At 37.3% G+C, this 12,647-nt stretch overlaps 1 protein-coding gene across 1 annotated transcript; it reads right to left on the bottom strand.

Annotated features, from left to right (window-relative positions):
- Positions 1-759: 759 nt before the first annotated feature.
- Positions 760-1,458, bottom strand: LOC108778116 (uncharacterized). The gene is made up of 2 exons (XM_018545216.1): positions 1,426-1,458; positions 760-1,335 (listed from the first exon to the last, which is right to left on the bottom strand). The coding sequence occupies exons 1-2, from the start codon at positions 1,456-1,458 to the stop codon at positions 760-762; spliced, it is 609 nt and encodes a 202-aa protein (XP_018400718.1).
- Between the last annotated feature and the right edge of the window lie 11,189 nt (positions 1,459-12,647).

The following is a 12,647-nucleotide window of genomic DNA, read 5'->3' as shown; positions in this document are numbered from 1 at the left end:
TATATATATATATATATAAGATTAAAGGCCTAAGTGATCTAACACGAGAAAGATTATTGAGTATTGAAGATTTTTCTGCGAGGCGTCAGACACGGAATGCTGGATTGTATATGTATTCTAGATCCATGTGGAGACTGCTGGTACTCCCCATCCTGTTTCTAAATGTGATTTATTACATTCTACAAATGCTTCGATGCAACTTGGGCATTCTTCCGCGGGTTGTATTCGTATGATTATTTTTCTGCAAATTACGCAATTTGTCTGATTACGGACAGAATCTTCAAGGATGAGCATGTGAGCAAAAACGGGTGTACAGATATATTTCTCTGCGTCCGTTAAAGCTTTGTAGCAATCTTTACAAATTTTGGAGGAGGTACTGGTATGTTGATGGACCCGTTCTTCCATCGTGGTAACACATCGGAGTTTCATCAAGTACCGGTAAGCGTCCCACTGATCCTCTGCTGGTGCCGATACAGATGATTCTTCCTCTCGTTGATTAAGGGCACAACAGAGATAGCGAAACGCAGTCATTTCGTGTACTGTAACCGACGCCAGGCAGTTAGCTTACGATTACTTAAATATATGCGCATTATATCATATTAGTTTATGTATATATATGTATATATAGAGATATATTTATTTTATTGTCTTGCATAATTATTATTATACTTATATATATATATATTTTTTTACATTATTATGCCATATGTATGTTGGTTTTTATTTTTATTTATATATGTATATATATACACAAAATAATTAAATAGAGGGGTTTACTATTTCTAACAACTTTTCACTGAGTTGTGCATAACCTGAATCTACCAAAATGTCTTTAATATTTATTATTTCACGACCGGATTCATTCATCAATTCAAGTTTCACGAGTGCTCCTAATTCGTCAACGTGTCCCAGGATGCTAATCCATCCTTCGCGGCGCTCGATCAAAAATTTTGTTAAGTCCCTTGCTTGCCGAGGCCATGTTGTTTTCGCGGGATCGGGTTTGATATACGCGAGAGCGCAGGGAATAGCCTGCCACTCTATCTCGCGAAATCGGTCTTCAAGTATGTAAATTTCATAACAGGGCCTGTCGATAGTCCGGCCCCAGTCTCTTAGGTCGACTTCGGCGGTACCGTCCTTTCGGATCTGAGTTAAGATGCCTCTTTGCCATCGCCGTCCTTCTTTAACTGCGACTATTTCATCTAGGTTGCTACAGTCAGGTAACAGGGGCAATTGACGGTGTCGCCGTGTCATTCGGCGGGTGAGATCCTCGATTAGTTCTTGAAAATCGTCGTGGCTGTTCTTTAGTTGCGCCCAAAACAAGGTTGTTGAATCTACCTATACTATTTTTGCTTTTAGTGGACTGCGGGTCAACATTCTTGTATTTATGTGTTTTTCACATTCGACTGTGATTGGTCAATTTCTTACTTCTACAGTCTCATCCACTACTGCTACTGCCATTGTAGACCACGCATAAGATAAAATTAACAGAAAACGTAATGTATGTGTGTAAGCAGGATCTAGTTGAATTTTTTGTCTATTTACTTTACAGAAGTTTTCATATATTTACATCTTTATATATTCACTAAACGATAGTCGTTAAAAGGTGCGTTCTACTTAATGTTTGCGAGCATCAGTTTATCCTTGTTATCATCAAATATTAAGCAAAAAAGGAAATGATGCATGCGAGTGTTGCAAACGTTACGTAGAACACATCTAAAATATGCATGTGTTGTCTAATGTAAGTATACATGTCGTCAAAGTAGCATTTGTTCGTGTAGTACAGTTTGACGACAGTCGTCGAGATATACGTGTGTCGTCAAAGTTGTCATTTATTCAGTTCGACGACGGTCGTCAAAGTATACTGTCGTAGTAATAGTTATATCACCATTGGAGTACAATTTGACGACAGTCGTCAAAATCTACAGGTGTCGTCAAAGTACACAGTCGTTAAAGTAGTCATTTCATCGTTCGTTGTAATTTAGTTTGACGACGGTCGTTGAAATATACATGTGTCGTCAAAGTAGTCAATTCTTTGTTTGACGACAGTCGCTAAAGTGTACGATTGACCATTAAAAATTTCGCGACAGTCGTCAAAATAGCCGAAAGTCGTCAAAATAGCCAATGCTTACCTAAAATCGTCGTCAAAATAGCCGATTCACAAAGATATATATATATGTATATATAGTATAGTAATGGGCTAAATACGCTTATATAGTATTCGTTTAAAAATGAATAAAAATGAATTTCAAATATCTCAAAAAAATGAGCAGCTAAGATTTTGATTCAAATAGCTTTTAAATCTGTGGGCACATACGGACAAATCCCCACTTTCATTTTTTGTCGACACTTTTTTTATACCCATCGCCACTTGAAGAACAGTGTGAGTATGCTAATCCATCCTTCGCGGCGCTCGATCAAAAATTTTGTTAAATCCCTTGCTCGCCGGGGCCATGTGGTTTTCACGGGATCGGGCTTGGTATGTGCAAGTGCACAAGGAATAGCCTGCTACTCCAACTCGCGAAATCGGTCTTCGAGAATATAAATTTCATAACAGGGCCTCTCGATAGTGCGGCCTCAATCTCTCAGGTCGACCTCGGCGATTCCGTTTTTTCTGATCTGAGTTAAGATACCCCTTTGCCATCGCCGTCCTTCTTTAACTGCGACTATTTCATCCAGGTTGTTACGATCAGGTAGTAGGGGCAATTGGCGATGCAGCCGTGTCATTCGGCGGGTGAGATCCTCGATTAGTTCTTGAAAATCGTCGTGGCTGTTCTGGAGTTGTGCCCAAAACAAGGTAGGTGAATCTACCTTCACTATTTTCGCTTTTAGTGGACTGCGGGTCAACATTCTTGTATTTATATGGCTGATCTCCTTTGTCATCTACAAGAGAATAAATGTTTATGCAATATTGGTTATTTAGGAATGCGCAAAAATGGAAAGGGTTCCAATAACTTTAGAGGTTCTGGTATTAAGTGGTAGATTTACATGGGCGCCTTGACGGTTTACCCTTTTAATTCAAGGGTATAAGTAGAAGTTTCCTTTGGAGGAAGGAGGGGGTAAGTGAATTCCTTTTTCGCTTCGTCTTGTAATTCAGGGCCTTTTGTTTGATGGATTTCCTACTCAGCGGGGACCGAAGCGGTTACTTTTTCGGCATCTGGTTTCCCTCTTCCTAAGTGTAACATGAGCTGAGTGAGCAAATCCCATATAGCTCCTATTAAATACACTGACCACCCGTATACAGTGTGCAGGGCATATCCATGCACGATGGTGTCTAAAATTAATTTTACTATTCTGACGCTCATATATATATCTATTATTCCAGCGCTGACTTTGCCAAAAATTAAAAATCTGTTCCAGAATTTCTCCCAGGCAGGTGCAGCTATTTTTTCTATTGATGCTTCGTCTATTAGATTGGAAAATGACCCTCCGTTTATAAAACCTGGTTGTCCCATCATTCCTCGTGCTATGGTGTTAAGTACCGAGGGTCGTTCCGCTGGAAACATTATATGATCTCGTAAGGTCTCCAGGTCATTTTCCGAGTATATTCCGCTCGTAGCGAGCGATCCAGGGCTGACATATCTCCATGTAGGTCTAGTCATTGGTTTTAAAATAACAGGCGGTAGTGTTTCTATTGGTTTTGGCGCGAGTCTGTACCATGAATCTTCTAGAAGGTACATAGCAGGTGTCAATGCGTTGCAGGTAACTTGTGTTCCTTGTCGTAGTAAGATGTGAGTTTGCGGGGTTAGAAAATGCGTTTGGTTGTTTCGAGTTACTGGCAGTTGGTCGTAACATTCTTGAGTATGAGCAAGTTTTACTTCGACGGGTACACACTTTATTATATGTATTACTTCTCCTGCCAATAAAGCCATGTACCCGGGTCTCTGCATTAAGTGATAAGCAAAAGCATCGGGGGAATGAACAGCGAGGGCCAAAGCATTCTTTAATATTTTTTGTTCAAGATTACATTGTTGTTAAAGAACATTTCTATATAATTGACTTATTTGTGTGCGTATGTGTTTCTCCACATACACGAATTTAGAATTCATATACGTGAAAATATCGAGATTTTCTGACTTATATTGTTTATTAAAAACTTTGTTATCCGGTGTTGTTTCGAATATCAGTAATTTAGGATGTTCGGTTAATATAAGAGTATGGCCACATACCACTTCTATCCCCTTTTTCGTTAAAGCGAAAATCGTGTCTTGCGAATTTAAGGTGTAAATTACTTGGTGTTGTAATCCGGTGGTGTCAGTTAATACTTCTGCGAACCCGGAGTAAAGCGCTCCGAAATTAAGATATCCGCAAGAGCCTAACAAGGGCAATGGATTCCAATAGGTATCTCCTCCTTCTATGTCTACACAATGGGTGGTTGCGAATTCGCAAGCTACCCCTGATCGAAGTAATACTTTATTTGAGACTAATCGTACTTTAGCTTCATAGTCTAGCAGCGTGAATTTTAAAGTTGCTAATACTATGACGTCGGTCCAAGTTCCGTAAGGATCAGAGTAAGCACCTCCATCGCATTTTCCGTCGTCTACATGTCCCGCTAAGACGACAGGACGAGAGACTGACTGATTTGATTTTATTTCATTTATAAAAATATGCCCCATTCGGAAATAACCGGAGGCATGCAGTCGTTCGCACGCTTCACGAGATGTTTCTTGTATATATGAAAATTTACCGTTTTGCACATCCATGGTGTGAGAAAACATCCCACATTTCCTTACTATTCTATCGACTTCGATTTTGCATTGAATTACCCTAATAGTTTTAAATTCGTTGACCTGAATGAGTTGTATAAATTTCTGAGTTTTATTTACGCTTTGCGGAGGAATATCGCAGTCTTCGATATCGAGTAACGACATCGTGGTTATGTTGGCTAGTGGTGATCCGCAATCGTAGCCTATTATCCCGTGAGTTTCATGTATCCATTTTATTAGTAATATTATAGTTGCAATTCGTCCGATCCGGTAATCCATCTGAAATATTGATTTAGCAACTGTTATTTAATTATTAAGAACGGGCTTTATGTGTGATATTCGTAATCTATTTGGATGTACAACACGACTGTTTTTCTTTATTCTTATTTTTACATTATTTTTGTTTAATATTTCCAGTACTTCGTGAGGTCCTGTATATTGATCCCCGAATTTTCCTGGCTTAGGTCCCTTTAAATAAAATACATGATCGCCTGGTTTAAATAATTGCGGATTAATTTTCTTATCATAATGTTTTTTAGATTTAGTTTTTGCTTCAATGACATTTTGACGAGCGTTTCCTTGGATGGTATGGAGTTGTGTGACTAAATTTATTAAATACTCGTCATAACTTGCTAATTTATCTTCGGGGCCTAATAATTCGTTTGACGGGATTCTTGCTATTTTGCCGAATACCAGCTCATACGGAGTGTGCTTAGTGGCTTCGTGGACACTGGTGTTGTAATTAAACATTGCTAATCCAACCCATCTATCCCATTGTTTCTGTTCGTTTGCATACTGTTTAAATATTCTCCTAGCGCATGATGAGATCTTTCCAGCGATCCATTTGATTGAGGGTGGAAGGCGGTTGTGCGAAATTTCCGAATTCTAAACAGCTTTACAACCTTTTTCATTAACTCGCTGATAAAATTTCTTCCTTGGTCTGTTAATATTGCTTTAGGCGTTCCTAGCACGCAGATAAATCTATCAACAAAAGCTTCTGCTATAGTTTCAGCTGTTTGATCTCCCAAAGGTATCCCCATGCAAAATTTCGTTAATTGATCCTGCATTGTTAGTATGTACTGATTCCCTCTTTCTGTTTTTGGTAATGGTCCAACTATATCCATAGCTATTTTGTCGAACGAAGATCCAGGTGTGTCGGTAATCATCATTGGCTGTTTAGTTTTAACGCGTACTAATTTTTTTAATTGACACTGTAGGCACTGTTGTATATATTTTTGAATATCTAATTTTAAATTTTTCCAATGATAATTATGCTTTATTCTATTGTATGTTTTTGTGACACCGCGATGACCTCCTGTAGGTAGGCAGTGCATCTCTCCAATTATAATAGGGCGAAGGTCTCTAGGAGGGTATTTAACTAATCCATTACGTATGATTATCTTGCAATTGGTTATTTCAACTGAAAGTAATTGCAATACGGATTTAATGTTACTCCATGGTACATTATTAACATAATCTGTTTTTGCAATGCTGAACGTTTCTAAACTTAAGTTTTTAACGATATTTAGTAATTCTTTTAGCGCTGTTTTGATATGGGTTAAAGTTATTGTCGGTCCTTCACACAGTCCTTTGCTGACAGGTAGGGCCATGTGGTAATGCCCCTTATACTTTATGGCCTTTGCTTGACCTAAGGTTAAAGCTCCTAAATTTGGGATTTCGTTTCTTTCGAACAATTTCTGGGAACCGGAATCTATTCCGTTAGTATCTACAAAATACGCTATATTATCTTTTCGCAGGTATAACAGTTCGCGAGAATCAATTATATTATTTTTAACTGCTTGATTTTTAACAATAATCGGTCTCGAATTTTTCTTCACGTTTCTGTCTTCATTTAGTTCTCTTATCTCTTCATCTCCTTTTTCTTCTAGATCTTCTTCCTCATTGTCGTTCTCTTCATCTTCCGTATCGTTTTCCTTATCTGGTGGATCATTTCTATCGTCCTCTTCGGTGATTACATCGCCACACTCATGCGAGATTTGCGATTCTTCTAGTTGGTTGGTTTTTGATTGACTTCGGGTTTGCATTTTACTAATATTTGGGAGTTCTTGAATTATTGTTTCTGTGTTACATTGCAATTTTGATGGTTCTTCTATTTCTCCCAATGTAGTTGGGCTTAAATCTACATTCTCCTTTATTAAGGCAAATCTTTATTAGTCGGAATGTTTTCGGAATCTTCATCGTCCGAGAGATACAGATGGTAATCTTCGTCCTCCTGTTCTTCGTCATCCGATTCTTCCAACATTCTGGAGATTGCTTCTGCATCTTCCGGGCTATCAGGATTAAGGAATCTATCATGATTAATAATCTTACAGGTGGACTCTTCGAGATTGATAGGGTTCCTGGAAAGTGCATCAGCATTAACGTTAGTTTTACCAGCTTTATATACTACGTCATATTCGTACTCTGCTAGTTTTAATCTCCAGCGAAGTATCCTCATATTCGCGTCTTGAGCATTTTTAAACCATAACAAAGGTTTATGATCGGTAACTAGTGTAAATTTCCGTCCATATAAATACGGTCGGAAATGTTTAACACAATATACGATAGCTAGAGCTTCTTTCTCGTAGGTATCGTATTTCAACTCGTTATCTGTCAAAGTTCGGGAAGCGTAAGCTATTGGTCGATCTTTATTTATTTCTCCTTGCGACAGAATGCCTCCGACGGCTATTCCGGAAGCGTAGTTAAAATGAAAGGTTTAGAAAAATTAGGATATTGTAATACAGGTTCTTGACATAATTTTTCTTTTAATGTTTCGAATGACTTTTCTTGGTCGAATGTCCATTCAAAGCGTACATCGTTTTTTAACAAGGCTGTCAAAGGTTTAGCCAATTTTGAAAAATTTGGTATAAATCTTCTGTAATAACCTACTAATCCGAGAAACTGTTTAATGTTCTTCGACGATTTAGGTCTAGGAAATTGTTTTACGGATTCTAATTTCTTTGTATCAGGTTTAACTCCATCTTTACTGATTATGTGTCCTAAATATGTTACTTCTGATTTTAAAAATTCACATTTATCAGGCTGTAATTTTAAATTGGCCTTGCGAAGTCGTTCAATCAGTAAATTATACTTTCGTTCGTGTTCTTCTAATGTCGCAGCGTAGATGACAATATCATACATATAGACGAATAATTCTTTTCCTTGTAATCTGATCAGAACTAAGTCCATTAATCGCTGAAAGGTAGCAGGGGCGTTCTTTAATCCGAAAGGCATCCGGTCGAATTCGTAATGACCAAAAGGTGTTGTAAAAGCTGTTTTATGACTATCTATAGGATCCATTTTTATTTGATGAAAACCGGATGCTAGATCACACGCTGAGAAATATTTTGCCCCGCCTAATTGATCTAAGATATCAACGATATTTGGAAGTGAATACGCATCGCCAATAGTTTTGTCATTTAGGGTTCGAAAATCTAAAACCATTCTCCAACGTTTATTTCCCTTTGAATCTTCCTTTTTCGGTACAATCCAAATGGGTGTGTTATACGGTGATTGAGAAGATTTTACAATACCTCCGTCTAAGAATTCTTGTACTTGCTTATTTATTTCTTCTTTATGTAATTGTGGAAATCTATATTGTCGAGTATTAATGGGTCGATCGTCTGTTGTTGGTATTTGATGTTGTAATACGTCAGTTGCGGTCAATTTTTCTCCAGGAATATGGAATCTGTCTTGGCTCATAGTTATGAGCTATATTACACTTCTTCTTTCTTGATCACCTAAACGCTCCAACCGTAATAGCTCTTTAATTTCGTTGAGTCTGTCCTCTTTAATTCCTTCTGATATTGCAAAACAATTATTATCTTTTGTGACTTCGTTTTGGAAGTTTTGATTAATTTTTTCTTCGTGTTTTGTTTTGTGTTTTTGTATAAATTTATCTACCATTTCTTGAGATTGAATTTTTGCAGACGCTAGAATTTTTATAGACGGTTTATTTTCTTTTGGATTATAACTATAAGTTTCATTTAAATTTTCCATTTGTATTAATTTTTCACTATCTTCTTTCTTTTTGTTATTTAATAATTCAGGATCTTCGAGAGAAAAGCCCCTTTCGTTTATTCTTTTTGGTAAAGAGGAGGTCGCATTGCGTAAAGAGGTTTGGTAACTTCCCTCCTCGCAAATGACAGGAGTAGAATTTATCAGGGAAGTCTGGAAACTTTCCTCTGCAATTCTAAAATTAATTAAATTGTTTGGAGAGGTTTGGTGGCTTCCTCCTCCAAGAATTCCTGAATTATTATAATTTTCAGAAGAGGTTTGGTAACTTCCCTCTCCAAGGGTAATGGGATTATTATTATTTTCAGGAGAGGTTTGGTAACTTCCCTCTCCAAGGATAATGGAATTATTATTATTTTCAGGAGAGATTTGGTAACTTCCCTCTCCAAGGATAATGAATTTATTAGAATTTTCAGAAGGGGTTTGGTAACTTCCCCCTTCAAGGATTTTGGATTTATTATAATTTTCAGAAGGGGTTTGGTAACCTCCCCCTTCAAGGATTTTGGAATTAGAGTCTTGTGTTTTCATATTTTTGTCTTTGATTTTTGTTTTTACATTATTTTTTTCGTCTTTAATTACCGCCATAATTTTATTTAAATTTTCATTGGTTCTTTCGTTGGTTAAATTTTCTTCGTTTTCTTCATTTATTATAGCATCTTTGATTTTATTTATAGTTTTGTCCTGATGGATATTTAAGTTTATCTCATCATTAGAATTATTTTGTATGTTTAATTCACCTTGGGTGTTTTGTTTTTCATATTCAAAAATTTCATTTAAAGGTTTCAGTCGCAAGGTTGGTACTTGGACTTCTATTTCTTCGTCTAAGGTACTTATAACTTTTAGGTACGCCTTGCCTGAGATGTTTTCCACTATCGTATCGCCCAGGTAAATTCCATGAGCTACCTTTATTTTTGGTACATATCCTACTTTTACATCCGGATTCTCCACTCTCACATAAAATAACGATTCTGATCGTGGGGTTGCAATAATCGTCTCTGGTGAAAAGAAAGGTATATTAATTCCAGATACATCTAAATATCCCTTTGCATAATCTATTTTGGAAAAAGTTTGTTGAAAAAAATCGTTACCTAATATTCCGGATTGAGAAATCGGAAAGTCGTCGGACACGAGGTGAAAAATTACGTCTTGTTTGAAAAGAGGTATCGTTATTTCCCCGAGAGTGTACACAGGATATTCGTTTATGCCATTTAATTTTAAGATATTATTATAATTGACTGTTCTATTTTTAGGAGCAAATTTTTCTTTAATAACATTCGGTCCGGATCCTGTGTCTAGCATTAATGTTATGTGCGGAATTATTTTGCAATCATTTATTTGAACTGTGGGCGCGCGACTATGTTTATCTAAATTTACCGTTACTTGTCGTATATTTGATATATTTTTACCTACTTGCGTTCTTGCGAGGTAGTCGGGTGTGAGATTTGTTCGGACCCCTGTTGCACACCCGATTTCAAAGGGCCCTGAGAGTTTCCCTGATTATCGGTTTTCCTACGATTGTTACTAGCGATACGCAATTTACATGATTCCAACAAATGACCGGTTTCTTTACAATAGCGACAAAACGCGTTATCATTGGCATTTTGTGGTTGATTTAAGTTTGAACGACAATTTTTTGCAATATGTTTATATTGCAAAATACGAATTTATTGCACATTTGACAGACAATTTTCGTTTTGTTATCACGATCGCGTTCGGAGTTCTGTCTTTTCCAACAGTTACTAGCGAGATGACCAGATTTATCACACCATTGGCAAGTAATCGAATTTTTATTTTGGGACAAGTTATTGTTTAATCGGCAAGTTTTGGCGTTATGCCCTGATTTTGAGCATAGTTGGCAAGTAAGTGTATCTACTTGTACCATGTTTACGGGTCTTAAAGATCGAGGATTGCGAAATCGATATTTATCGGCATTGTGTCCGCGTTTCTTACAAATTTGGCAAATTAAAATCTCTGTACCTAAATCAGGTCTAGGTTGGGAAACAGATGTTAATTTCCTACAGTTAATAGCTACGTGACCCTCCTTATGGCATATTTGACAGCTCTCTTTTAAAGGGCTTATAGTGTTATATTGTTTGCCCTGACTTAGACCTTCTTTTGGGCCCTGTCGTAAATCTGTCATTTCCTGTAGCTCTCTTTCTATCCTGAGCGCGTCTGCTACTGTTTCTGTTACGCCCAAATTCCTAGCTATTCTTTGCTCGATTTCGGGTTTTAATCCTCTTATGAAGTATTTACACATATCTTTCTCTAGTGCAGCTTTAATGTTTTGATCTGCAGGGTCATTTCCCGGATTTTTGTAAGATTCTAATATTTGTTTTCCTAAAATTTTAACTCTATTCGCGTATGTAATTATGTCTTCGTTATTTTTCTGATAAATACACCCTAGCTCTCCTTGTAATTGATATGCGTTTTTAACAGGCCCGTAGACTTGTTTTAAATACTGCATCAATTCACTTACGCTGTTAAAATTCCTATCTTGTATAGTCCGTCGCGCTTCTCCTACGATTCTAGTTCTTATTATTTTAGTGAATTGTCACTCTGCTTCCGCAGGTAGCATAGATTTTGCTTCTTCACATCCTTCAATAAAATAAGTCAATGGGATATTTTGACCGTCAAAGAAGGGGACGGCTTCAACGGCATATTTCAAAGTACCGTACATGTTGTTATTTGCCGTTGTTCCGTTTGACCCTTCCGGCTTAGGAATAGTCATGTTATTACTAAACGAAGGCTGAATTGTTTCGTCTGCGAGGATGTCGGAATCGAGTACCAGAGGTTTAGAAAAATTTGTCGAAATGTCTGTGATTTCAAATTGGTTAAAATCAAGACCAGCGCTCAGAAGAATAGGTTTTAGAGATTTGGCAGGAGTGGAGGTGTATATTGTGTTTCGTGTGTTTGAACTAGACTCAATCGAGTCACTTAAAGCAGTTTCATAAAGATTTTTCGCTGTAAGTTCGTCGGTTGTAGAATTCGAACTCATTACCTCTACCACAAAAATCGCAAATAATCCCGGACGAGCCCCCAAAAACTAAGTTCTGTTACGTCCAAGCCCCAGGATTCTTTATTGCATAAGAAATTTTAAGGATTGAGGAGGGGGCATGGGAGGACGTAACTGACACCGCTCTTGTGGCAGACGCTTCAAGACGCGTGCCACAAGTCGGAGACGCAATAAGGTCACAGATGTGGGTCAACGTCAGCGTGCGACGTTATTACCCAGTCCTGCGACTGTGTCTCCGTCGGTCCCCTTTTAGATCAAGGAACTTAATCCTTTTGATCAGGGATCGGACCGTGCGACTTAGTGGGATGAGGAATGAGTCGAGGGAAGTTCTGAATAAATTACAGGAATTCAAACGTAAAATAAGATTTTTATTTTTATTGCATGGTGAACAATTTAAAAATGAACTATTAGTTAATTGATCAATACAAGCTTAACATTTCTATGAATTATTGTTTTAACATCGAGAGAGTTGTTTATATTCTAATCTTAACATTTCTATGAATTATTGTTTTAACATCGAGAGAATTGTTTATATTCTAATCTTAACATTTCTATGAATTATTGTTTTAATATTTGTACGCGTTTTTAATCATAAGGTACGGCTTGTATATATATGATGTTGAAGGTTCTAATGAGGGAAAGGGAGATTGAGTATTGAGGTATTCCTCTAATTCCAGGTATAACTCGTTATTAGAAATATCTGGTTCGAAAGGAACGGGGGAATATGAAATTGGGGTTAGAGGAGGAAAAGAGAGTGATGTAGAGTCTGGAAGGGGAAGAGTCTCGGTTTCGGTCAAGTCTATGACCGGTATACTGTTCGTTGTCGTCTGTAGTTGTATTTCGTTATTGTTTGTTGGTGTTCTGATATTCGCTGGTATTTGATTAGTCTCGTTTGAGGAGATTCTTGATTGAATCCT

This window comes from Cyphomyrmex costatus, unplaced genomic scaffold, assembly GCF_001594065.2.
Source record: "Cyphomyrmex costatus isolate MS0001 unplaced genomic scaffold, Ccosl1.0 scaffold481, whole genome shotgun sequence".
Classification (NCBI taxonomy): domain Eukaryota; kingdom Metazoa; phylum Arthropoda; class Insecta; order Hymenoptera; family Formicidae; genus Cyphomyrmex; species Cyphomyrmex costatus.
The sequence above is the reverse complement of the archived record's forward strand: the minus strand, read 5'-3'. Positions and strand labels throughout refer to the sequence as shown.

Bases quoted from the DNA above. Each gene is read 5' to 3' on its own strand.
- LOC108778116 (XM_018545216.1), bottom strand. From the start codon at position 1,458: ATGGCAGTAGCAGTAGTGGATGAGACTGTAGAA. The intron at 1,336-1,425 runs GTAAGAAATTGA...AAAATAGTATAG, and splicing joins TAGTGGATGAGACTGTAGAA to GTAGATTCAACAACCTTGTT.